Source organism: Petromyzon marinus, chromosome 18, assembly GCF_048934315.1.
Source record: "Petromyzon marinus isolate PM22_M1 ecotype Great Lakes invasive population chromosome 18, UKy_Petmar_22M1.pri1.0, whole genome shotgun sequence".
Lineage (NCBI taxonomy): Eukaryota > Metazoa > Chordata > Hyperoartia > Petromyzontiformes > Petromyzontidae > Petromyzon > Petromyzon marinus.
In genome coordinates, this window is record NC_133684.1 from 6,433,712 (window position 1) to 6,461,699 (window position 27,988).

At 48.1% G+C, this 27,988-nt stretch overlaps 1 protein-coding gene across 2 annotated transcripts; it reads left to right on the forward strand.

The window, feature by feature from the left end:
- LOC116943631 (SLAIN motif-containing protein 2-like) lies at nt 1–27,897 on the forward strand. 2 transcript variants are annotated; one of them, XM_032956656.2, is made up of 9 exons: nt 2–732; nt 3,009–3,307; nt 8,287–8,426; nt 15,143–15,409; nt 16,623–16,904; nt 19,745–20,332; nt 21,304–21,474; nt 21,920–22,463; nt 23,192–27,897. In XM_032956656.2, the coding sequence occupies exons 1-9, from the start codon at nt 268–270 to the stop codon at nt 23,256–23,258; spliced, it is 2,823 nt and encodes a 940-aa protein (XP_032812547.2). In that variant the 5' UTR covers nt 2–267; the 3' UTR covers nt 23,259–27,897. The 2 variants fall into 2 exon arrangements, with proteins under 2 accessions (XP_032812548.2, XP_032812547.2); XM_032956657.2 differs by lacking the exon at nt 15,143–15,409 and having other exon boundaries at nt 1–732.
- The last annotated feature ends 91 nt before the right edge of the window (nt 27,898–27,988 follow it).

Sequence of the window (27,988 nt, forward strand, 5' to 3'; positions counted from 1 at the left end):
TGCCCCATGCAACCCGATGGTGGGTGGGCGTGGTCTGCCGGCACGAGGAGGGAGCGAGGAGCGAGCCGCGAAAAAGATGGCGTCCGTCCGCTAGGCGGTCTGGGAGCGGCGGCGGCAGACGGCGAGCTCGGGATGCCCTCCCCTCTCGCATCATTTGTCTCGTCTCGCTGTCGTCTCGCCGCCTGTTAAGAGCGACGGTGGGTCGCTTTGTCGGTAAATAGGAGGAGGAGGAAGACGAGAGGCGCTACGTTGGTGGAGGCGACAAGAATGTCAGCCCTGGACATGTTAGGCGAGCTCGGATACGTGGCCGCGGCTGCAGGAAGCGGCGGTGGAGTTGGTGGTGGTGGCGTTGCCGTTGGCGGTGGTGGCGTCGGAGGTGCTGCTGGCTTTAGAGGAGGAGGAGGCGGTGGAGTTGGTGGTGGTGGCGGCGGCGGCGGAGTAGGTGGTGGTGGTTATGGAGGAATTGTTGGTGGTGGTGGCTATGGAGGAGGAGGAGGTGGTGCTGGTGGAACTGGTGGTGCTGGTGGCATCAGCGCCGAACTGGAGGTGAAGAAGCTCCAGGAGCTGGTGCGCAAGCTGGAGCAGCAGAACGAGCAGCTACGCAGTCGCTCGGGACCCCTTCATGGCCCGAAGGCGACCAAAGCTGCGCCCCAGGGCCCTCTCCGCGAGCTGCCGGCCACCCACCCGAGCCCTGGAAACGGCTGGGCACGGCAATCCGGGCTTGCCTACGTGGTGAGCATCCCTCCTACAGATGCAGCCACCGCCGCAGCCAGCTGGTCGTGGTGGCACTTGCTTATTTTGCTCTCAGCGGTGACTAAAACCAGACGTTGTTGTTGTTGATGTAATGTCCAGCGAGAGCTGCCTTCAAAGCCGAGGGTGGTTGTTGTGGCCTCAAATGCTCGAGACGGTTTGAGAGGTGACGCGGTGCCGTTATTTCTATCGCCTTAAACTTTAAAACGCCTTCTTCTCTGTCTCTCTCTCGTCTCTCCTGTAAAGCGAGATTTTTGTTTTGTTTTTTACCCGGGTGTGGCAGCAACACACACCACACACAACACAACACGCCTGTAGTGAGCGACAGCTTCTCGGGGCATTCGTTAGTGGCTCGCGTAGAATTTGTGATCACCCGCGATAGCCGAGTTGTCATACGTCTCTTGTGAAGAATAAAAATTGTAAATCACCACAGCCCTCGTGGATTTGTAAACGCTATCGTCGACCATATGTTTTGTTCCATCGCAGACCTTTCTTCGGTTTCGCTTCATCATTTAATATGAGGGAGCCGTTGCTTCTTTTAAGTTTTTGTTTTTACAAAGGGTCAGTCTCTTCCGAAACGTTTGGCCGGCATGGAGGAGTAGGCAAAAATTGCCCTCTAGGAGCAATAGAGAAGGGTTTGCTAGGGCAGTGATTTTCAACCGGTGTGCCGGTGTTGGTACTGTGAAAGAACTGCATTGTAAAGGAAAGAGCCCTTGACTCCCACTCGCTGAACCAGCGCACGTTCTCATTTGCCAAGGGGGTTTGGGGGACCATCGGGGTTTTTTTGTGTACATTGCTGTAAATTTGTTTTTTATCATCTATGTATGTTGGACTTCTTTCGCACCGTACGTAGCCCACCAGGCTCATCGGCGGTGCCAATCAATGTAATCGGTCGGACCGATGTTTTCATTTGAAAGTCGTCTTTTGCATGACGGGGAAATGTAGTTAGGCGATCCACTCGATGGCTCCCTGAGATGCCGAGTGGAGTACTTTTGAGTGCCTCCCGCAACAGATGTTAGCGGGCAGGTTGATGCGATGCGTGCCATGGGCTTGGGACTCGTGACCTCAGTCGCACTTGGGAGTCATCCCTCAACTTCCACTTGTGATGCAGGTGGGCGCTTCTTCGCCCGTGGTCCGTGCGGATTCGGTTGAGTGCCGTCCACTGCCTTCGAGGGAGGGTTGAAGCCAGGGGCACCTCTGCTGCTGTTAGATCGGTGATGAGGTGTTGGTTATTTATGTTGCGTGCGTCCCACGGTGGTGTGAAAGTGAGGTGCTGTGGAATAATAAAGGTTGGGGAAGCACCGCTGTAGACCACGTTTGAGTTGAGCCTCTTTCTGCCGGCAGTGGCGTGAGCAAGACATTCCAGGGCTACAGCTTTTTACCTTTTTAATAATAATGCAATTCATAAGGTGCACATTATGTCACAGCAATAAAATTACCGCCACTCTTGAGTTAAGCAGTTGGTCTCTTTCCATGAATATGCGGGACAGTTGTCTCGCTCGGAATTTTCGGATTTGGGGAGACAATTAGGCTTTGATGGCTAACGTCTATTGGATTAAACACGGTTATCAGAGCTTGGAAAACACGATGGAAGTCGAGCAAGGCTAGGTTAAGAAGCAGGTTAAGAAGTATTTTGACCTGCAATTTGGTGCTTGAACATAGTGTGGATGAGACGAAACTGTACAGAAGTATGATTAAAGTTCACGGGCAATAAACATTGCAGTCATATAAAGAGGCGACTCACCACCGGATTGAGCGAGTATCTGGAGTGAATTAGTGAGTGCTGGATCTTCTTAAAATAAACCCGGACTGTTTTACGTTGAATTCTGTCAACTACAGAGAGGTAGGAACTTTGATCACGACTGTGTTAGCTGGCACGTGGTAATTCTGGCTCTTGTTTTGATGGAGTTAAAAAATATATATCCGGCCTGGTGGTTGAGCGGGAGAGCGAGTGACCCTTTATCAGAATGTTGCAAGTTCACTTCCTGGTTGGAAGTTGATTTAGCCCATTACCCTCTGTGGTCGATAAAACAAGTACAGTATCACTATGTGAGGATGTCAACAGTGGTTGTCTTATGATAGACTTTCCTGTGTTATGGGAATGAGGAGTTTCGACCACTCGCTCAGGGCTGCAAACATAAGATAAGCAACGCCTCCAGTGCTCATCTGAGCAGGAAATCACTATGACTCGACTGTATTAAGTAATAGAACGATTCTGTTTGTTTTACTTGAACCGACCCCCCCCCCCCTGCGTCCAGGCCGACCCCGACAACTGTTTTGGTGGCGGCTTCACGAGCAGCCCCCGCTTCGGTAGCCCCGAGTTGGGCCGTCGGGCCCTGCGAGACGGCCTCGTGATGAAGGGCCAGCCACAGGGTGGAAAGAACTCCCCCATTCTTCCTGCTGGCGCAAGGGCGGCGCAGAGCGGGAGCGAGGACGAGGACGGCGGCGGTAGCAGCGGCGGCAGCAGCAGCAGCGGCAGCATTGGCAACCTCACGCTGGATGAGGTGGAACTGCTGGACCTCGCCAGCCTGAGCGGCGAGCGCGAGGAGGACAGCTGGTGAGGAGAGCAGATGACTGCACCCTCGCATTAAGTGGCTCATTTAGCATCGGGCAAAGGAAAGGTTGCAGCCCTGCAATTTACTTATGCCACTGCTGGGGGAAGGGCCTCCATTTACACAATAAGCAGCTCATCTACATGTATGTACTTTGATAAATTCCTCCCAGACCGCTCGACCAATCGCCATCATTGAGGACACATATGCTTTCATGACCAGTATTATTAACATTTTACATACGCGATCTTTTTTACCTTTGTCCCGATAAGGCTAGTACTTCATATCTCACCCAGAATTGTTTATCCTATCTACCATTGCAATAGGTCTGGTGGATGACGTGAGCTCGAATCAGAATCATACCGTTGATTGGTATATGCCCTTTGGGAGGGGTCTGTGCAGTGGGGCATGGGGGGGGGGGAGCTGTGGAATCTGAACGGGCTTCCCGCTAGCATAATGTAAGAGAGAGTTATGCACCCGCAGTTGAACCTTATGGCAGTACCCCGGGGTATCATAGTACCCCGGCTCTCGCATAATGTCCGAGATGCAGTAATTTTTATCTTGTTGATGGTCGGCGATGCGGTAATCGACTCATCTCGACGAGCTGTACACTACGCACCACTATGGTGAATACGAGTGTTCAGGGTTTCAGCACAATCGTCCTCGCTGCGTTTCGACACCGCGGAGTAGCACTGATTTCGGATTGATTGCTAGCCCAGTCGCGGAGTTAAGTACACCCCTGGAAAAAAACAGTGTCCCAGAAATAAAATATTTAATTGGCTCGGCCATTTTGTATTATTTGGTACCCCGTGGTACCGACATAAGGATCACTTTGATCGGTAAGGAAAGGTCACATGTGCTCCAGCTGGTGAGAAGGATGCAAAATCAGACAAGTGGCCATTTATATAAAACAAAGATGGTCACTGCATCGTGCTCTTTCAGGTGCGCTTCTTGGGCCATCTGGAATGCTCTACCGGTTTTATTAAGAAGCCACGGGAGCTATGCGCTTCTAAATCTGCGTTGAAAATTCATTTCTTTAGAACCGCTTTTTTCTGTTTAGTTTGTTGTCCATACCTCACACCTCCGATTATTTCGGTTGGCTATGTACGGTGCGAAAGAGAAGTTCAACATTCATACATACGTCTTAGGTGGAACTTCTTTTAGTTCATGCTGGTTTTACATTACAGTAGCAAGGGGAAATGCCATGTCAGGTCGTTGATGGGCATGTTGCACTTTACCCCCTCCACTCCAACCACGTTGATGCAATAAACGAATTACTTGGGTGACAGGGTCATTATTCTAGTCAACAGCTTTTTTGTAAAAAAAAAAATCCCGTCACATTTGGTACAGTTTTCTCTACATGTCCAAAATGAGAATATAACAATGGATTTTAATCGATTATTTGACACATCCTTGATTGCTGCAACGTGTCAGAAGTGGAGTAAAGATTACTATCTTGTACAGTACAATTTACAACGTTTTATAAGGGCTTTGAAGAGTTGTTGGCAGGAGGGTTGTTGTCATTCCTTCCATTGGGAACAATTTTTATGTTATGTTGGTGCTTGTTGAGTCGACATTGCACGAGCTTTAAGCAGGTTACATCAAACACATTGTTATATTGAAGTTATAAAAAACTGCTTGCTTTCAATGCATGTAAATTGATCGGTATTTATCCATTTAAATGTTTCAGATAAAAGATTGTGAACCTCTTCTCTTCATTCCTGGCATTGTGAAACGAGTGAATTTCACGAAATATCGGTTGTAGCGTTGCGTCAAAGCATAGGTGGAATGTTTAGCACGCTGTTGTACGCACTCGGTCTCTCGAGTTCATTTCCTTGCCAAGGATAACCTCAGTGGACAGCAATATCTGAGCCAGTCCTGGCACACTGTACCAAGCCACACGAACCAGCGTGGTGAAGCATGGTCCAACAATCCCCACGACCAACATGGCATGGGGAGGCCTTCATTCAGCAGTGGATTGACATAAAAAATAAGTATAATTTAGCAAACCTATATAATCAAATTATGCGGGAGGCGGTTTGCGCAATTATTTTCGCGCTGCGTTAGAACCTGATTCGCTGAGTTAATTTCCTTACCACGGCTAACAGCAGTGGCGAGTGATATTCAAACCGGTTCTACACTGACCATCATAGTGAAGTATCGTAAAACAACTCGATGACTCGCACGGCACGGGAAGGCTTTCATCCAGCAGTGGATTGGCAAAAGACTGAAAATTATGTTTTTTTTATTTTAACTGGGCAATAACCTAATTGCCCTCATCATCAGCCATGGTCAATGCACTGCTGGATGAAGGCCTCCCACAGCTGTCACCATCCCTCATGGTCCCTCGATGTAACAATCAACCTAGTCCATGCGTGATATTTTGTAAATCTATGTTGGGCAAACCAGCAGTGGATATTGTGCAGACTCAGGAGGCAGGAGATTTGGCTGCTGCAGAGTGTTCCGTGTCATAGTGCGCTAACGCATGCGATGGTCAGATGATCACTTACGCAGAATTTTCCTCCGCCCCCTCCTGCTAAACAGAGGCTGTAATTCACCTTGCATAGTTAGCGTGTCCATGCGTGTATTTCCATGCGTTCTTCGACTGTGTGATTACCCACAACATCGCGGCTGAGAAGGTTGCACGGTGGCATCTTACGCTTATTTAAATTCCTCCGCGATGACAAGTTTACAAGACCGTGGTAATTGTGATTTTTATTTAAAGTCAAGCTGACGTGTTACGAATACTGAGCTTTTCGCGGTCATACCACATTGGCTGTCGGATATTGTTTACGGGTTGTACCGCGTGTTGTTCGGCATTACATCCAACGTTTCTCTTCACGTGTTGGAACCCGGTAACCTAAGTTTAATTCGGCCACGGCTAACTAAACTTAAAAACTAAAAACATGTTTTAACCAGGTAAGGCTCCCTGAGCTATAAGCCACTATTTTTTCAAAATAGTGGCTTATGTTGAAATTTATAGCAGCCAAATACTCTAAACACACATTGATTCTAAATGTGGAGGGAAAAACCAGAGGACACGGATAGAAATCCACACGACCACGGGGAGAACATGCAAACTTAAAATATACAGGCATCGGAGTCGGTATCAAACCCATTAACTCCTGTATACCGGCGAGGTAGTTAACATCTCGCCACCGCGGCTAACGTGGGTGGCGAATGTATAAACTGACCTTGTGCCTCCCATAGGTCGGCTCGGCCCTAACTGGCATGTAAACGTCAGCATTGGGGTGATACTGGTGCAGCACCTCGGACACCATGCTGGCTGGCCTTAATATGTGCTCGCTAACACCACTTGCTCCAATGGTCCATATGGCAATGGGGTACCTTTGTTTTTATGTGTGTGTGTGCGTATGTGAGTGTTATAAATATCTGTCGATAGATGGATGACTTATTTATAGTAAAGTAAGAGGCCATTTATACCAGAATTCTATTATTGGATGTGGCCTTGTGTTTAAATAAGTACAGCTAAAGAGCTAAACATTCGAATGTGTAAACGAAAAAAACATTCTCAAGTGATTCTAAGCAGATCTGCTCACTTCCCTTGCTAGCTCTGTAGTGGAAATTCCACATTGCTATGGGCAGAGACTAGTATATCCAAAGCATAACCGCTGGTTACTTGACAAATTAGTACTAATTTTATCTACATAGTTAACACATGTAAAGTTACGTGACGTTGGTCAGTTTATGTTGCTCACATTTTTTTTATCAAGGCCCTGCGTTCCTTCAATCATAGTTCCAACTCAGTCTGGCCTGCGTGTATATTTTTGTTTTTTTAAGGAAATACGGTTGCTAAGCGCCAAAGCCTTAACTGCACCCGGAGTCTGAAGATCGTCAGCAATAAATTATTTTCACAAAAACCGGAGACGACAGAGGGCGTTTAAATCCCCCAGCTGGTTAATGCCCACATTGTTAACAGCTGTAGGTTGTAAGTCTCGGTAAAGGCACACGAGTTGACGGAATGCGCGGCGTTGTCTACGTGTCACCCCCACAAGCGGTCACAGCTGGCACCGTTCCACAGAATCGCGCACTTGGCATGAACACGCCGCCTCTTACCAAAATCATCAAGTTGCCAGTATGGTACATCGTCGCGTATCCGCACCGATCAATTAATCACCCCCACCCAGTCCAGTATTTGCGTGCATGACAAAACCGTGTTGTTTTCTGTAGCCGTTCACAAATCCGACCTTTTTTGCATGTCTGCCTATCCCTCAGTTTCCAGCCAGTCAAAATATGTGACGTTGCACTGCATTGAAAATTAGTAGGAAATATAATACGAGAAATGCCACACGACATACAACATAGCCCATAGCCCCATCGTCGCTGCACAGGAGCAATGTGACATACAGTGTACGTTAGCATGATTATGGACATCTGTAAAATACTGAAAATCTATGAAAAGGTCTTTATAGCTCATCGGATTTGTCCAGTATAGATAAATATTCTGATTCTGAAAAAATATTCTGATGATGCAGTGGCAGACTTACTGCGCACTGAATTCTGCATCCTGAGTTGAATTCCTGACCACGGCTAATGTCAGGTCCTGAACCTCAAGTCCCTCTTACTTACTGAGGTATGTTTAAACAATTTCCATGACCAATACGGAGTGGTAAGGCAGTGGGTTGATAAAGAGCTGTACATTATTGCAGTGTTTCAGGCATTGCCCCTTCTGTAGAGCAGGGAGAGAGAGGGCAAAGAGATGATCTGACTTGTGTTTGGAGATCGCACTGTACATTTTGAAAAGATGGGATATTTTTTTTAAAGTTGACTTGTGTGCATGAGAAAATCATGCACGGAAGTGTGATGAAGACCCAGGGTTGCCCACGATGGATGGCAACGGCATGGCGAGGCCTTCATCCAGGAGTGTGGGTAGACCATGGCTGATGATGAATCGATGTATGTCGTGGTTGTCCCAACGCTGGTACCTCCTTCGTTGTCACCCACCCGCCCGCCTGGGCCTCAGGCTGTACGCGTCGCCCGTGAAGGCCGGAAGCACCTCCCTGAGTCCGCTGCAGTGGAGTCGCCAAGTCCTGGACCACCCGAGTCCGCAGATGGTGGCCGCCAAGCGCTCGCTCACACAGAGGCTCGACGCCACCATGTTCGGTGAGGCCCAGCCGGTCTCGCCTGCCTCGCTCGCGCTTGCCTACTTCGGTCGCACTCGCCTCTCCCTATTTCTGGTTCGCAGCCACGGTGGTGAGATGTTATCTCCCTCACCTGGTGTGCAGGAGGTCGTGGGCTCGATGTGGACCCCGATGCCTGCTGTATATTTGGAGGTTGCATGTCTCGCGTGGAATTTTTCTCCGGGTCCACCGGTTTTTTTTCCCTTCCACATTTAGAAACATGCGTTTAGAGTATTTGGCTGTTGTTCTGAATTTCCACATGATAAGCCACTTTGTTGAACTATCATTTGTGGCCAGGCCGCTTCGGAAAAATAGCTATATCGCTCAGTTGGTCTTACCTGGCACATTTCTGATTCGTGGTGTGTTTGCCAAGTGCTGTTATTTAAGAGCCCATGAATTTTGACAGCCTACCACCACTGATGGTGTTAAACACCAATGTTGCCCGGTCACTTGCACGCATCTCATGGCACTTTAAAAAAAAATGTTTTTTTTTCTGGTTTAACATTGATATATATTTTTAGGCTTGTAACTGTTCACCCATCACGATTCGATTCTACAACCGCTTGTTCTTATTGGTCTAATATTTACAGAACAAGTAAATGTTGTTACTGTGTGTCTCATGTTAAGATAAGAGCTGTTTGTTTTATGGTTTTCTTTTTAAAAAACACCACGTGACACATTCGCTCTAAAACTTGCAATATCACACCTCTACTTAACGACTAAAATGTCATAGCCAAACAGATAAAATACTGGCCAAATAAAAGGACATTGGCTGAAACTGTTAATTATCATCATGATGCTAATTACACATCCGAGTGAAATGGGGCAGACCTGGCAGTCACGTTGACGAATGGGGCTTAACACAGAGAGGCGATGGGGCTAAATTTTGCCTTCTCACCGCGGTACACTTTGTGCTCCTTCGCTGTGGAGGGAGGGCGATGGGGGGTAGGGAGGGTGGGTGCTGTGAGTGTTCTGGCTGCCGTGCCGTGTCACTGCCAGTGCCAAGCGATGCGGTAGGAATGCGTGAGCTCCTCCGGCAGAAGGGCAGAGTAAACGACTCCTGGCCACTTGACACGTTGGGATTTGTCGAATCGTCGATTATAATTATTTCTTATGTCAAGTATTGATGTGAATGAGATATTAACCGTCGTAACATGGCAGTACAGACATGCCGTAGACACCAGTTGAGATACGGATGGTGCTGGTGATATTTGGTGCAGAGGAGAGATGCGGTACAATCAAGATGGTGCAGATGAGACAGCAGAGATGAGATACAGTACAAATCGGACATACAGTGTAAAAAGAGGCGAATACATGAGGCAGGAAGGTACAATTGACCGTATGGACAAGTTGGTACAAACAAGATGCAAAATGAATGTGACAGACCAGCGGTGATGAGAAAGACAGTATAAACGAGACATAGCAAAGCAGACGGATTGAGTTAGAACAAACAAGGCAGTACAGATGTAACAGGCAGTACAGACAGAATATCCAAGACTGATGGTTAAGACGAGAGAGCATAGATGAGACGTACTGTACAATTGAGAAATACTGCAACAAAGACCGATTTACTATTTGAGACCATAGACATGAGACAGTACATATGAGAAATACCATATACACGGGACAGGATGAGACAGAATGAGAGGCATGATAATCCAGACCGAAGAGTACAAAGACAATACGAAGCCGACCAAACAAATGAGAAAGAGGCTCTAAAGGAGATACAACCAGGGAGACGAGACGAATTGGAATAGACGAGACGGTGCTCACGGGGCAGACAGAACATGAAGTGCAAAATCGGAGGGACATTACAAATGAGACGAGAGAGCGATTCCTGAACTGGGTGGGGGGGTGGGAGGTGGATCGTTAACGTGGCCATGCGCCACCCTCCCTCCCCTAACTACCACACAGCCGCACCCCCTCCCACGAGACAACAAATGAGCTCATCCCTCCCGCGACTCTTGACCCTTGTGCGTTTTGGGAAGGAATTCATCCTGTCGGCATGACAACATCCTTCCCCTCCCCGCCCCCCTGCTGGTGTTGTTGTGAATATCGCATGAGTTGTAATACTTTGGAAATAACGGGCCTTTATTTTATCCTGGAAAGCCTCACTCACCGAGTCTCGAAACACTCTCTCCACTCGTATTGGGCACGTTTGACTATTTCCGTTTTTGAGTAGAGTTTGTTCCGGGGGGGCGGGAGAGACGACGACACCACCCTGTGAAGTCCATGCAGATGGATTCACGATCCCACTTGCTGTGCTGCCCATCTCCCTGGCCATGGCGGAATTTCACCAATCTCAGAGCGATCCGCCAAGTCTTGCCTCCCCCGAAACGCTGGATCGGAGATAAGTTGGCCAACCACGCCCGGCTTTGTCCCCCGGAATAAAAACAAACGGCTCCTTCACAAAAAAAGCATGCCTCGCCAGTGAGCTGCCCACCCGCTCCATCATGCATTTGCTCAGGTCAATAAATCGCGCCCGCTGCTCATATGGCTGTCGGACTTGTGACCCCCGAGTTGTTCGAGTGTCTTTGTTCCGTGTACGTGACTCATCATCAGCCAGCAGAGCAGGGGTGCAGCAGCTGTTCTTGGAGTAGACAGTCAAAGGAGACGGTGTCTGCCTGTGCGTGTGTCGGGGAGTGCTCACTTAACAGCACTTGCCTCCAACAGTCTGTGAAGGCTATGGGGGGGGGGGGGGGGAATCTATGTCTTTGGAGAGGGGAGTGACGGTGTCCGGTGGCCATGTGTGTCAGCAGTGGCAAGGCTGGTGCCGGCTTTTGTCGGCGAGTCGCTCGCCTGTGGTTCTGGTCGCGCTTAATTAAAAAAAAAATGTTCACTCGTAATTTGATTTAAGGATTATGCCACTTAATTATCTGCCCTAATTTTCATTGTAAGACGCTTCACTTGCCGACATAGCCAACCAAATAAAATTGTCACGTGTATAAGCATTTAACGCGGCAAATTATTATTGCTTCAGCTCACCGGTAAGTTGAAGGACAATTCTAACAATTAAATGTAGACATTAGATACGATGTTTTACTTGAGACTGTGCTCAGCATCTTCAGGACAAAGTCCAGGAAGTTAGAATAGCCATGTCACTTGACCCGGCTTTTTAAATAGGTATAACATCACAGGAACAACAAATCATATTTAAACTATTAAACATTACAAATTCATGTATTGTAATTCGATTCTAATTCATGTGGGCCAATTATTAACATGCATTATGTATTATAATTATTCATGATTATACTAGCCTGTCTCAGAATAACATGTAAACTGAAGACAATTTGAATTTTGATGTAAAGCTTTCGTGACTGCAGTAATTCATATTCTTAGCTCTTTCGGTAAAGTCACGTTGAAGGGAAGCAATAAAATAATAAAATATATATAAAACAATAAAAATTCTCACGACGTTTCGACCATAACACAAACGGTCGTCATCAGGTGTGTCGGTTTGCATTAATTAATTTATTTTTAAAACGGTGTATTTATTTATAAAAATAAACGTCAGCGCCACGCGCAGCGATTTGGCAGTTTATTTAGAAGGACTAGTCCATTTATATTCTGAAAAGAGGAGGGGGGAGACGAAAAATTAATGCATGCTGTCTGAAAGCCATCATAAGCGTGAACAATCAATTAAGACCTGAAATGGTTTATCAAATCTTTCCAATGATTGCTAAGCCAGAATCCATCTTCTCGGTTGAAATTGTCTCTGTGCTTGTATATGTGGATAGCCTCATGAACAAATCTCTCATGGTAGCCAGATGGCTTACAAAGAACCTCTGTCTTGGAAAAGTCAATGTCATGTGAGCCTACTGAATTATAACAATGATCTGCCACGGCCGAGGTGTTGGTCCTACCGTGTTTAAGGTCTGCTTTGTGTTCACGAATGCAGTCCGAGACATGGCGTTTGGTTTCTCCAATGTAACTACTACCAGAGGCAACTTAGTTTGTAGACACCAGGGTACTGTATGTCCGGAATCACATCTTTTACAGACGGAACCAGATCACGGATTTTATGTAATGTGTTGAAACAGACCTGGATCTTGTGTTTATTCAAGATTTTGGAGATCTTTTTTGTGATCCCCGCAATGTAGGGTAAAGTGATGGTTTTGAAAGGCTCCTCAAGAGGGTCCTTCTTCATGGTTTGAGTGATAGCTTTGCGGATTGTATAGTCGGAGTAACCATTAGCCTTAAGAGCTTGGTGTACGTGCTTGAGTTCACTGCCTATGTGTTCCTGGTCGGATATGCATTGGGATCTATGATACAGAGTCTTGATGAGAGAATTCTTCTGTGATGGATGGTGGTGGGAATCCGGTTTCAGATAAGCATCTGTATGGGTAGCTTCCCTGTAGACAGAGTGGCTCATTGAACCATCAGGTATCTCTTTTTTATTAGGACATCCAAAAAAGGTAGCTTGCCATCTTTTTCGACTTCCATGGTAAATCTGATGGCTGGGTGTATGGAATTGATGTGGTCGAAGAATTGGTTTAGAGTAGGCCGGCCATGTGGCCAGATGACAAAAGTGTCATCCACGTACCTCTTCCCTATCTCCGGTTATAGCTAACATTTTCATGGAGAAATTTGAGTCTGACGCCATCCAGACTGCCACTCTGTGCCCAACCTTATGGAAGAGGTACGTGGATGACACTTTTGTCATCTGGCCACATGGCCGGCCTGCTCTAGACCAATTCTTCGATCGCAACGCAAGCGATCGTCATCAGGCTCTTTTTTCAGCCTGATGACGACCGCTTGCGTTGCGATCGAAACGTCGTAGTTTTTTGTTATTTTTGTTATTTTCTTTAAACCTATCTACATGACTTTACCGAAAGACCCAAAGCATACTTGACTGCAAAAACTTACGTTTTTGTCTTTTTTTTTTAAACACGTCTGTCTTTTGTCTACTATTTTGTGCCACTTATCCTGTTGCTGTCACATCACGAGATGGACAGTTTGTTTGGATCTCTCGCAGAATGGTACAGCCTTCGTGCCAAGCTACCCTGACTGTAGAATGGTCATTCTTCGCCACGTTGGTCAGTGCGGAATAATGAAGTGGACCATTTTGTCTCACCTCCCGCAGATTACCTTGTTGGTACGGGTGCCCCTATCCAGTAGAGTTTCTCACATCTCTGAGTGATGCGGTGACGAGATGTTAACTACTTTGAATGGTATACAGGAAGTCGTGGGTTCGATCCCAACCCTGGTGCCTGTATATTTGGAGTTTGCGTGTTCTCCCAGTGGTCGCATGGATTATTCTCCGGGTCTTCCGGCTTTTCCCTCCACATTTAGACATGCGTTTAGAATACTTGGCTGCTATAAAATTCCACCTTTTAAGCCACTTCGTTGAGCTATCATTTGTGGCCAGGTCGCTTCTGAAAAAGAGCTATACAGCTCGGTGTACCTTACCTTGTAAAATAAAACAAAATAGTTGACTCGTGAAGACCTTCAAGCTTCTCTGCCTCATGAAGGCAGCGGCACAACGAGAAGAGGATGCACTGCCTACTCGTGTTTAATATCAGAGAGCCAGCGCTCGATGTTTTTGTGTTGTGTCTTCTGTGAAAGGAAGACACAGGGTCCGGGTCCATGTGCCAGACATAGAGCCTCTGACATGTGCCACACAGCCGAGTTATGTATCCAGCGCCCAGTTGTTTTGGTTCTTGTTTTTTTGGTTAACGCTCTGGGAAGTTGTAAACAGGCCAAATGCGGTGGTGGGTGGTGGTGGGAAAGAGTTACGTTGCTCAAACTTACAGTGCGCCGTGTATTTTTATAGATGCAGTGGGCTGGTCACATTGTCCCTACGTGCGGCAGTGTCGGCCAAAATAGGTGTTTGCCAACAGCACTTGTGACCTCTAAACTGAAAAAAAATGAATAGTCTCTCCTTTTGCACATGCTTTGTTGAGAACCCGATGACAAAATCACCCAGAATGCACCTGTCCTTATCAGATATAGGAAGCTAAGCGGGTTTGAACCTGGATAGTGCTTTGATGGGCAAGCACCATGTATAAAAACTGGTGTCGTAGGCTGTGGCTACCTTATGGGCAGAAGTGAGTAGTGCAGCATCGTCTTTTATTGTACTGTATTATGCGCCCATGCTACCTGCCGTTACCATCCCACTCTGAGCAGCATGGTGAAAAGGGTGGTCGGGTTGGGGGGGAAAGATCTAGTACCGGATCACATATTGGATATCAAACACGGGTTCATAGCGCAAGTGGGCAAACCACAGGCAGCATTTATCTCAGTCTAATCAAAACTGAAAGGGCGATCGTTAAGTGTGTGTGTATACATGAGCTCATCTTAATTTCCTTTGTATAAATATATCCTGCAGGTGGCTTTGATCACGTTTCGAAGCTGTTTAAATTGAGCGCAGCCATGTGCTTAGCACCCCCTGTGCTCGCGCGTGCGCGCACACACAACAGTGGTTTATGTAACGAGGACACTGGAGCCGAATTCTCTGCACAGCCTTCCAATCCATCGCGTCTTGCTTTGGTCAGTGTTTGGACGTTGGCGAGAGGTCTCCTCTGAATGTTTCCAATTGCCACGGCGACTCCTGTAACAATATTAACATCACCCGGCCCATCACTGTCTCTTTTCTCCCCCCTCCTCCCCCCACGTCCCAATCCTGTTGCTGTTTCTCACCCTCACTAACAAACGTCTTTGCTTTCTTTCCCTCTCTTCCCATTCCTCGCACCTCAGCCAACAACCGCCGAAGCTTCGTCTGCAACCCTTACGCGAGCGCCTCCTGCCACGGCACGCCGCGCTATGCCGGCCTTACCGCCGCTAGCCTTAGCGGCGCTGCCACCAGCCTTAGCGCCGCGCGTGAGTCCCTGACCCTCTTGGGCCACCGGCAACAGCAGCAGCAGCAGCAGGCGATCGCAAGCCCGTACGGGAGCCCCGTTTCCTACAGCGACGAGCGCCGGGCGACCGCCTTCCCGATGCCGTCGTTGTTCTCGCCGTACCCGGGTCAGTACGGACCGGGGGCCACGCGGGTCACGAGGTGTCGGACAGGACGCCAAGAGCGGGCGGCCCGAGAGTAGGGGTGGAGAACATGCGGCCCACGGGCCACACAAGTTCATCCCCTATGGCCTGTGGGCCACATAAGGCCTACTGCAGTTTGAAACGGCCTGCAAATTATGTTTATCCACACTAATCTGGTACTAGAGTTCAATATTTTATCCGTCACTGCATGCCTCATACAACACTCATCGGGTACTAGACGGCAATATATATCTGTCGCTGCAAGCATCTTAGCCACGATAATCGGGTGCTCGAGGGGGGGGAGTATTTTCGACCTGGCAATACCCTGTTTCCAATTTCACGTTTGTGTGCTCACTCCTGGCACTGCAAGGCCCACTTGCGGTGAGAAGAGTGATTGAGCTGCGCGTTAACGTGTGGCCGCCTGCCAAATGTTATTTGAAAGTCCTTTTCGGCCCCAAGTATGGAAAAGGTTCCCCTCCTCCAACCTGAATGAGACGCAGCGTAAAAAGCAAACGGTGCTCGTCTTGTATGATAGCGGGTAATGGTGCGCCGATTCGTCCATTTAAATCAGTTCTGGCGCTTGCTATGCACGCGTCTAACTTTGCGTGTTAGACTCTATTCATCACGGTTCATAGACACGTCACACGCAATGAATTCGCACAAGCCCCGGATAGCCGCTAGAGGTGCGACGATCGCCACGCTGGCAAATACATAATTATTTAATTGGATGTAACATTTAAGATAAAAGAGTGAAAGGAAATGTACAAACATCTCACAACTTACAATAAATAACACAAATGTATCATACAAATCATGTCAGGAGCTTAAGTGTTTGCTGTCGCCCCATGTGGTTTGTGTTATGTGTCTGCGATGTGCCTCGTACCGTTTTTAATGTTTGTGATTTGTGATGCTCCATCTTTCAGAGATGCAGTTTGCGTGACTGGCGCTGTAATATAAACTACAATCGTTATTTTATATGTAATTGTAATGACGACGTAAATCTATCTTTGTTGCTCGCGAATCACACTTCTGAATCGGAGCAACTCCTCAACTCGCCCGCTGGGGGTGATTCGTGACGTCCCTAAGCGGGTTCGCGAATTCGTCACCGCAGAGCTGCGCCGCGCACGTCGCGACCGCCAACGGCGCCATCACACCGGAGCATCTCTTCTGCCCCCCCCTCCCCACCACCTCCCCTTAGGCGCCGCCGGGGGCAGCGGCGCTTGCTCGCCCCTCTCTCCCCATCCCTCGTCGTCGGCCGACAGCGAGCCCAGCGTGCCGGGCAGCCGCGTGAGCGAGCCGGGCAGCCGCGTGAGCGAGCCCTCCGTCTACGTGTCGCTCTCGCAGTCCATGGAAACGGAGAGCGACGACGACGACATCATTGGCTGCGTTGGCGGGGACAGAGATGACGACTTCAGCGCGGGTGCCTACAAGCTTCAGGATGTGACGGACGTTCAGATCCTTGCACGGATGCAGGAGGAGAGTGAGTGGCTCGCCCTGTTCTCGTGCGCTCATATGTTTATCTATGGAATCCGATGAGCTATGCAGCTCTTTTTCACATGTCCACGGCCCAGCGGTAGCGCCTTCATCGCTTGTTGCAGACGTTCATGGTTGTTCGAATCCATTGGCTGCCCTGATTGTTACTGCGGGCGTAGTAACCGTGATAATACCTCTTCATCGTCGCCGTCCGCTTCGCATTGGACGTTAAAGTTCATCCCCTGACGCCGTTCGCAAGAGTTGGCCGTTGTGTGCCGGCGTCACGGTCCATATTTTGGCAAATTCAAAACGTACCCACAAAATAGCTCTGAGGATTATGCATCCTTGCAATCATCGACCCCTACTGGTAGATTGTGTCCATTTGTAGGCTAGGTGCTGAGTGTGCTTCACAGGGGCAGCTGCTACTGGGGGTGCCCCTTCCAATGTTTGAGATGAGATGTAAAGCGGTCATGGACGCCCCGTCGTGTCAGGCGCTCGATAAAAACATATTACCATTATTCTAGGTAGTAGATATTATAATGAATTAAACTATAGGCGTGAGTCTGTTTAACAGCCAGCAAATACAATCGTTCATAATAAAGTTTTTTTGGTTAGGTCGCATTATTTATAAATGTGTCGTAACCCTCCACCACCCGACACGGCCAATCAGCAAAAAAAGTGTCGCGTTGGCAAAAGACAATTAGTTCACTACTTTAGCCCACCGGTGTGTTGAAGAGTGAATCCACAACATTTACAGTTTGAGTACGACGTTTCGCTGGTAATTACATCCAGCATCATCGGACAATTCTCCAGAATGGTAAAGCCCTCCACTTGCTCCCGGTCTTAAATAGAGCAGCAGGGTGAGGTCATCATTTAACTCATTCAGGTGCAGTGATTTGAGGCGGAGGGGGGGGTGTAATTATATAATCGATTGGTAATCAGTCAATGGTTATGATTAGTAATGAGTTGTAGATTAGTAATTAGTTGTAATGTGTGTTATTGTTATTAGTAATCCGTTAATTAGTATGTGTTTCCCGTATAAGGAATTGTAATATGTATTTTTTAATAATACGCTTCCAAGCCGCACTAAGCCTGTAGCTGTCAGAGCGATTAAAGTTATTTCTATTTCTCTCAATTTCAATGGATTCTCTAATTAGTCTTTGCCAGTAATAATTAGTTTTGTACAACACTTCAACGTTATCAAAATCAATTGAGTGTCCTTGTTGACAAGCATGTTCTGCCACTGCCGACAGTTGTGTTTGAGATAATTTAATATTTCTTTGGTGTTCTTTTAATCTTATGCTGATGTTACGTCCTGTCTGTCCAATATAGCGTATGCCGCATAAACAATTAATCCGATATACACCTGTTGATAATTTAGGTCATTCATCTTTAGTGCAAGATACTAATTTTTGAATTTTGTGTACTGTATCAAATCTTACTGTAATGTTTTGCTTTTGCAAAACACGGGCTAATTTGTCAGTTACTCCTGAGATATATGGAATTTAAAGTATTAGTTTGGATCTCGTTTAATTTTAATGTAGGTACCTTCCTCTAGTAAATTTCTACTTTTATTATAATCGGCTCGTGACATCACTACAGTAGTGCGGCCTTTATCAGCTGCCAGGATTTGGATATCTTTATTTAAACGGAGCTCTCTTAAGGCTTTTGCTATTTAAGACCGGGAGCAAGTGGAGGGCTTCACCATTCTGGCTAATTGCCTGATGATGCTGGATGTAATTACCAGCGAAACGTCGTACTCAAACTGTAAATGTTGTGGATTCACTCTTCAACACACGAGTGGGCTAAAGTAGTGAACTATTTGTCTTTTGTCAATGTGACACTTTTATTGCTGATTGACCGTGTCGGGTGGTGGAGGGTTACTAAACATTTATAAATAACGCGATCTAACCCAAAAACCTTTATTATGAATAATATTGGTCGCGAAAGCCTACGTGTTAAACCAAATACAATCGTTATCGATAAGAAACTTCACCAATTACCAAGAGAATGCACCTGACATCAGATATCAGAAAACAAGCAAGTTTGGGTGCGAATAGTGCTTAGATGGGTGACGAGCATGCATGCCAGGTTGACATAGGCGGCTGCAGGGCCATACATATGTTGTATAAAGCAGGGAGCAGTGAAGCAACAAAAATCCATTGCTCTACTGTGCTTCTATGTTTCCACATATATGCTCCCGGCCTTCAAAAACCCACGTTTACCAGTCTGGTCAAATAACCCCTATGGCCTGCATGGCTTGGGTAGGTCATCATCCACAAGTGGATTGACAACAATAGGGCCGTACGTGTACATATAAGAAACGTCGTTTGTCCATGAGCCATTCAGTTGCAGCACTTGAGGTGTACTTTTTTACAATAAAGGGACCATTGTGATCGGATGGAACTGGGAACCTATCGTGTTAATGTTGAGCTATGGACAATGTACGACCTTCAGAATGGGTACAGGAAAAACACGTGACCGAGGATGTTCACTGTGCTTTTGTGATCCGTGGCAGTGTTGCGTGGTCACTCACATGGGTTGCAGCAGTGCAATCTATGCGACTGAAAGGGGCTTGAGGTCACTCACGCTATGCAAATTCTATCAATTGCAGATGATAGGAAAAGACTGCTCGTTACAACATCATTATAATTCAGAATAGTTGCCTTCAATATCCTAAGAGTTTACTGGAATAAATTTTTGCTCACAGGTCAGGCCTTACTCTGCTTACTGATGAGACTAAGAAAGTTGAAACCGGCCCAGGGCTCTCCCTGCTCTATTCTCTCAACAAACGACGCTCACAGACTGCGCCCACCCTCGCCCCCTTCCCCCCTGCGCGTCGCCCAGACCTGCGCCAGGAGGCGTCCGCTAGCGCCTCCCGCCGGAGCTCTGGTGCGTCGTCGGCGCAGTCGCTGCGCGGGTACAGCCTTGCCTCCAGCGACCAGGAGCTGGACCGCGACGAGCCCCGGCACGGCGCCGGTGAGCACGATGGCGAGTATGCCGCCGGCGACGACGAAGTGGAGGAAGGCGACGATGAGGAGGAGGAAGAGGACGAGGGCTACGTCGTCTCGCACCGGGACCGCCGCTTGTCGCGTCCGATGGCGGCGGCGTCGCGCGAGCTCCTCGCGCGCCGCCTGGCACCGTCTCCCGCTGTCCGGCAACAGCAGCAGCAACGGCAGCAGCAGCAGCAACGGCAGCAGCGGCGTGTGGCGTCGCCGCGCTCGCGATCACCTTGCCCCACCGAGTCCGGCGGGAGGGCGTCACCGGCGGGAGCGGCGGCGCCGCAGTCGGCGCAGCTGGTGCAGCTGGCTCAGCTGGCGCAGCTGTCGGCGTTTGCGGGAGCGTACGGGCAGCGCGGCGCGGCGAAGCTTTCGCTGCCCGGTCAGCACGCGCCGGTGCTGGAGCTGGTGCAGCACCGGCAGGCGCACGATGATGGTGAGGGATCGTGGTGCAAGCATGCTCGATTGCTCGTTCGCTCGCTCAAAGGCCAATTCGGCAATCGAGTGGTTTCGGTTGCTTGCATTTGGTTTTGTTATTTCTTACCTTGGGCAGTTTTTACTACCTTTTGTGGTATTGTTGAGATTTGTCATTTCACAGTTTGCCATAAAATATACAGATGATGATGATGGTGGTGACAGCAATAGTGGTGTAGCATGGTTGGCAATGGGCCCTGCTGTGTGGAATGAAATGGGGCCCTCCCCTGTCTAATGTCCCCTCCTCTTTGTAGCCTCAGACCTTGGCTCCTCAAGTCCGTTTGCTCCGGTACATTTGAAGCACCTGTGCACTCGATAGCTACTCCACTTGTTGGTAAATGATAATAAACATGTTTATGACGAGGATATTGATAAATGAGAATAACAAATAATGCTTCACATTTGTAATAAAAATACTGCAGGATGGTATTGTAAATGAAGACAATGACAATGATGACTAATTCATGAGAATTTGTATTATAATGATGATAGTTACTGGCGATGAGAATAATCATGTTTAGGAAATAGTGATCATGATGATGTAATAGTAATAATGACGGTGATGATGATTGTGATGGTTAGGGTGGTGGTGAAAATAACTGTAAATGATGGTGACAGTTACTGTGAAGATGATGGATGATGATCAAAATGTTTGTGATTATCAGGGTAGATGTTGTTATGATGCTGAAATCTGTGATGATGGAAAGTGCTGATGATGATTTTGTAATCTTACAACACAATTGCTATCACCTTCGTTTTTTAAATCTGTAATTGCGGAATGGGTTGCTGTCTGCCATGCCGAGTCGCCCTTAAAAAAGAGCTTCCTAGCTCCCTGGGCTTTACTAGGGACACAAACTGCTGATTCTGATTCTTCTGATAATTGACGCTTAGTAACTTCGTGTGTCCGTTGGGCTGTGTGCGCGCGGCCCCCAGAGAGGATGAGAGGGAGCTTACCCAACCTGTTCCGCCCGCCCTCCGCTGGCTCCACGGCCATCGACAGCACGGCCCTGGGCGTCCGCAGCAGCCGTAGCCTCGAGTCGAACCTGCAACTTCCGGGAGCGGTGGCCTCCCTGCGTCCGTCCGGGCTGCGGCAACCGCAAGGCGGTGAGCGTGGCACTGGTGCGGTGACGCAGCCCGAAGTCCAGGGTTTGAATCCAGGTTTTAGGCATGCGCGATTAAACTGGATTCTCAAGTGTAGTTTGTTGGCCGTGTTAGGCCATTTGCTAAAACGTTTAAGTGAAATTAGTTTTGTATAACCAAATTTTGCATTTGTTATCTCGAAGAATTTAATGTTGTTGTTTGATGGATGTGCGACAAAACATTATTTTGGAACGTATATAAAATATCTGGCCCTTGTGCAGAAAAAGAGGCCATTGAAATAACTTCACATCGTAACTGGTACGAAAATATCGTGATTCAAACAGTAAAATACCGCTTTAATTTGAAAACTATTTTCAAGACAATATTTACACTGTATTTTACAATCGCCTGTGGCAAATTCTGAGGGACGGTCGAACTGAGCCAGTTGCCTCTCGTCCCACCCCCGCAGCTTCATCCTCGAGCCGACTGCGCCCGCCATCTGGCTGCGGCATCCCCGTGAGTCCGATGGCACGGCAGCTCAAACCGCCCACGTCACTTGGATCATCCGGCACGCTCCCAACCCCCTCCGTCTCCTTCCCCACCGCCGGTGCCACTCTCCCTGGTGCCAGTCGGCTGTCAACACCGCCGTCGTACGGCTCGCTCGCCTTCTCCGTGCCGGCGCCGGGACGGCAGTCCAGCACCCCGGCCGCCGGCACAGGAAGGCTCGTGCCGACGACCGGCAGGCACAGCCCCGGTGGGGCCAGCGGTATCCCCATCGCAGGACGGCAAAGCCCCGGCTCCATGTCCGCCTCCGGCGCCGCCGCTTCTTCCCCGTCCTCCTCTTCGGCCTCCGGCTGCTCTCCCTCGGCGCTGGGAACCGGCGCGGGACCCGGGCTGGCTCGGCCGGCGCCGGCGGGCCCTGGCACCGGTGCGGCCGTAAGGAGCGGGCTGCCGCGGCTCGGTGCGCCGGGAAGCGGTGCATCCCGGAGCAGGCTGGCGCAGCCTGTACGCAGGTATCGTCCGCGTGACGGGCGAGTGGCTGTGCGTGCGGGAACTTTGCGGCTGTTCACTGTCGGGAATAGTCGATTAGTCTGTTGATAGTTAGAATATATTAATCGAATGACATTCGGCATGTAGCTTGCGTGTAATTTGCGTAAGCAATTTCCATACGCGAAGCTCAAAATACCTTCTAGCACTGCATTTAACGAGATTAATGATGCCATCGGGTCAGAGTTGTGGCGGAGCAGTGGGTGTACTGCATTGTGAACCTGGCAAACCATATCGATTCCCGGCCAAGCTTAACATCAGTGGTGAGTGACATCTGACCTGGTCCTAGGACCCCGCTTCACCAATCCATGCTTACCATTGTGATGAAATATGGTCAAACAGCCCCCATAACTGACATAACAAAGGAAGGGCCTTCATCCTGCACTGGAATGACAAGGGCTGTAAATTATGTCGTCATTATTGTCATCGTTAAGTTTATGACATCGTTTTTCATCATCGCGTAATGCTTGCTGTGCACTGCGGTGAGTTTCCAGATAGGATAGCTGGCGTCTCCCCTTTAAAAAGGCTGCCGATTCATCGCAAATATTTATATATAATTGATTAATGCAATTTCAGCACTCGTGGGTGGTGCGGTGTTAGCAGGCAGGCGAGTAGCGTTTTGCGCGCAGTTTTTCCGTCTCATCGCCGCCTCTCTCCCGCGTCTCTCATTTCTCCCGCCCCTCACCCCCCGCAGATCCCTGCAGCCCCCCAAAACCTACAGCACTTTTAGAGACGACTCGTGGAACGAAGGCTGCTACTGAGCGGCCGAGGACGGCCGCCGCCGCCACCACCACCACCACCAACCTCCTTCTCGTGACGCCTTCACCGCGTAACTGTCGGCACTTGCTACGCCCGCGTAATGGCTCACGGTTGCCATCTGCGTTTACAGATGGTGTTTCATCCTCGCCACCATCGTCATTGTCACCACCACCACCGCAGTCACGAGCGTTGTTTATTTTTTTTTGCTGAAAGACGATGGCTGGACTGCGCCTTTGTCTTGGGTGAAGGGAGTGAGAAACAGGGTTTTTTTAGAAGGGCTGCCGTGATGGTTGTTGCTGCGATGAACAAAGCGATTCGTGTTTTGTGCGAATAAGCGTTGATTCAGAGCGCTTATGAGTCAGGGTAATAGCTAAGCATGGAACGATTCACCACCACACCTGGCACTTTGATAAATATCACGATTCGGGGTATTAATTCCATTCAAGAACCAATCCGGTTTTTTTTGTTTCCATTTTTACCGTCTTGTTTGTATTTCTTCTTTTTTCCCCATCACATTTGTTACTGCTCCATTCACTCCGTGTACCTGAACGTAGAATTCGCATGACAGTTTTCTGACAGTTGCAAATAGTCGATTCTCACACAAACGATTCAATGCGTGCGTCTTGAGCACGCGAATCGATTTTAACCGTCGAGTCGGTGGATCGTTGCATGCTTGGTCATGGTGAGGACGGTTGAAGGTCCGCTTCTCTGCGGTTTCTGGAGAGCGACGGCTTTGACGATTTGGGACGCGGCAACCTGCCAACACCGCCGTTTACAGAAAACGATAATCCGTTAATATAGCTCGCGCGCCAAAATGTAACAGTTTTACTTGGTTTTGTTTTCTCGCCGTCTGAGCGCTTGACGTTTCTTTTGAGCGCCACGCTTCTGCCGGCAGCCCGCTCCCTTCTTGTCCCGCCCCCCCGCCCCACGCGGCCACGGTGTAGGGATGCAAAATAACGGCTAGCAGAGACAATCTGGCAGCGATCGGCTGAGAGGTAGGGTTAATGGTGTACGCAGCATCTTGTATCAGTGAGTGAGGGTTAGGTCTGTACATCAGCGTCACGGGCAAGTTGGGTTAGGATTATGTGTAGTATCACATGAAATTGGATTTGAGATACACACAAGGTCACAGGTAATTGGGTTAGGGCTATATGCAGGATTACACTTCAGTTGGGTTAAGGTTGGAACTACAGTACGCTCCACATCACATGTCTGTTGGGTCATGGCTGTAAGCATCGTCAAAAGTCAAGTGGGATATAGCAAGGGCTGTACGCAGCATCACGTGAGAGAGGTTACAGCTATACAGCACATGCAGTGTCCAGTTCATTGAGTCTTCAAACAATATTAGACATCAGTTGAGTTCAGTCTATAAACTGGATCAAATGTCATTTGGGCTAGGGCTCTGCACTGCATTATATGCCGGTTGGGTTAGGGTTAGGGATGTGCCCAACATAATGTGACTTGGTTATAGGGTTCTGCACAGCATTACTCCTCAGTTGGGTTTGAGTTAGGGCTCTACACAGTATCACGTGTCAGACGGGTTGGGGTTAGGGCTACACACTATCACATGTCAGTGGGTTGGGGTTAGGACTGTACATAGCATTACACTTGAGTTGTGTTAGGGTTATACACAGTACCGCATGCCACTTGGGTTAGGGACGTACTATTTGCAGTGTCCACACGTCAGTTACTTCGTGCTAAAGACCACCCTCTCACGGGCCTTTCGGTGGCCGTACTTTGCAACTGTCGAGCCATGGTGTTTGCTGGACACTGTTGCTCACCGTCACAGGGCCACTCGTGCTGCTGGGAAGAGCAAGGGGCTAAGTTGGCCCACCGGGAGACTCAAAATGTTACACGCGTCATTGACATGGCCTCGTGAGCTGAAGTGGACGTTTTTATTCCACATACCCCTCTCCCTCCATTCTACAGATGCCCTGCCCCACATTCTACAGGTGGTTGAGTGCTGGTTATTGTAAAAGTGGAGTTTCGGTCGTACGATGTTGGCGCTTTAGCTAGCGGTCAAGTTTTTGGTGAAGTCGACAAGTCGATGGTTGCTGTAAAGCTCGCTGCCGTGTCATAGCACTCATCCCTTGCTGTTGTGCACAGGGAGGGACTTCTCCTCGTTTTGGTTTTGACAGAACCAAAAGGAAACCTCGATAGCTCATCCATTCTCATCCCAAACGTATTTTTGCTGTATTTACACACACAGACACTTGGTGGTTCCTCCCTTGGCATATGTGTACGTGCTACAGCTGCCATACTGTTTATCTTTATTGTTTTTAAATCGCTCTGATCTCCCAAATGGGGGGAAAAAAGCAAAGTTGCCATAAAATGGGTTCACCAACTATGAGAGCCCAGATGTTCTCACCTGAATCTCAGACTTTTTCACCCGTTTATAAGTGATGATGTCTGTTGTACTTACATTTGCGATGACTTGAAGATCACAAAAGGCTCTCAAAGTATGCATTGCGCTTTGCGCTGACAGCCGAGTCATAATATTTAATTACAAAAAGTATTATTTTCTTTTCTTTAAAGCTAAAAAGAATAATTCAGTATTTATTGATACTGCCTGCCAAACGATATTTTATTAATGTTTAATGCATGCCGTTTATTTTACCACAAGTGCATATTAGTGTTGTTAAATTCTCTCTTTGCGCTTGCGAAGTCTCGCAAGCGGACACGCTATTTATCGGTGTATGTGAGTCAACCCGTGCCTTGTTCATTCACAGTCCCTGTGGTTAGCTTCAGAGGTGAACGGAAGCAGCGGCAATGGAGAGATCGCTCACAAACTCCACTGTGCGTTGTTGTGAAAAATTATGGGTAAAAGCAAACATAAGCAGAAATCCGTTCTGTTTCCACATATAAATAAAAAATCTTTTTTGAAATCATTAAGCCAATTGGCTCCCGAGACCAATATCAAGCAAAATGTATTCAAGCAAATAAACGCTGGACCGATTTATTTATGTATATTTATTAAAGGCCGGTGACATGGCTTCCCGTTAGTATGTTCACCTCTCGTTGCAGGGGTTCACAGTTCGAATGCTTTGGCCGTCTTGGTTATTTCTGCGGTGTGCATTCACCGTAAATATACTGCCTCGAAGTGGACGTTATAAAGATCTCTGTGACGTCATTCGCTAGAGTATGCCATTCTGTGCCAGCGTTGTGACCCAAGTTTAAAAAATTACACCTCACTTGGGATTATAGCAATCATTGTCTTGTCACTGAGAAAACTTGGCAAGACTGTCCTGAAAAAATTGTCGTGAGCCATAGTTGAGGCTCTCCTGGGTAAACAAGCATAATATGGAGACAGAATGCAGTTCTGCTTATATTTTCGTGAACAAAAATAGGGGGAAAGGAAAGAGTTGAACAGAAAGAGGTGAAACGGAAAGACACTCCTTCACAAGCCGGGCAAGGCCACCAAACTTTTGGCCGGCAATTCACGCCCAGCGTAACGTTCCAGCGTCGCACAACCATATGAATTATCACTCTTGCATCGTGGAGTCTCTGCCATCGGCGGTAACGCCCATCACTGGCGTCCCGGTCGAGGAGTTGCACGATTTTTTTATCGAACCGGAGACTGGATTACCAAACTCACGGGTTCCCCAGGAGGTGGATGACAGCTCGAGCGGGCGAGGTGTGGTTCATCCATGCGTCATCTCCTCGCGTGCGCGCCGTTGGGTTTTGAGAGTACGGCGGTGGTGTGAGCCACCGCGAGCTTGCCAAAATGCACGTCGTGGCGAGTCGCGCTGCGTAGAGGCCGAAGGCCAAAAATTGTAAAGCTCTTGGTCATCCCATATTCTGTCGCACCAATTCGAGTTTACACCAGGCTAAGTCGGTGGATAACGCTAGGCCAGTCTAAGAAATGCATCCTCGCGAAACCTTTGCTTCATCGTCTCGGAATTGGTTTCTCAAAAGAAGACTCCACCCTAAAATATGGGTAGTGCTTGTGTATGATTTCCTAGGCTTGGTGGCCCTGATTGTCAGACACGAGTGAGGATTCGTTTATGAGAAAATCGACTTCAAAGTTACGGCCACGCGTGCTGCCATAGCACGCCTGAGTGATGTCACTGCATGGAAGCGTTAAAACACATGGGGATGATGATGGCATTTTGATGCCACTCAAGTGCTCTGGAGGCACGCAGGAACATATTTTTTTTTAAATAATGTATATCTATCATTAACTTAGGTACATATCTACAAGAGCGATTTTGGTTTTGCTGCACGTTCACTTACGACTGATTTCAATCTCTCGTGAATTGAAGTCTCCTTAAGCCTGCTTTCGACTCGTGTCTTGAGCTTTCCTTAAGTCTTTGTTTTACACCTGTTACGATCTGTTTGCCTTCATCACTTGTAGTCTAATACAAACCCTGGTTTAGTCACGGAAGCATTCACTGTCACGAATGCCAAATTGAGTAATTTGGCTGCCGTTTTAAGTTCAGCGCCCTCGTCAAATAAAGAATCTGGGATGATCAAGATGCTAATTTATAACTCGTCACGCAACATTTCATGGACCGGAATTCCACGGTCTGCATCGCTGTATCCGGTTATTTTTTGATTAACGTTTTGTTTGTTAAGTTCGCAACACCCTGCACTGTACATATGCCTGCTGCTGGAATAAACGAGCTGCAGGAATCGTCGGGCCTTAAGTTGTCGGACTGAGCTCTTGAGGTGCTATTTTAATGCGAAGTCGACATGGGGAAGGTCCAGGATAAGCACCGCCACCACTCTCAAG

Bases quoted from the DNA above. Each gene is read 5' to 3' on its own strand.
- LOC116943631 (XM_032956656.2), top strand. From the start codon at position 268: ATGTCAGCCCTGGACATGTTAGGCGAGCTCGGATACGTGGCCGCGGCT. The intron at 733-3,008 runs GTGAGCATCCCT...CCCTGCGTCCAG, and splicing joins AATCCGGGCTTGCCTACGTG to GCCGACCCCGACAACTGTTT. The intron at 16,905-19,744 runs GTGAGTGGCTCG...CGCGTCGCCCAG, and splicing joins TGCACGGATGCAGGAGGAGA to ACCTGCGCCAGGAGGCGTCC.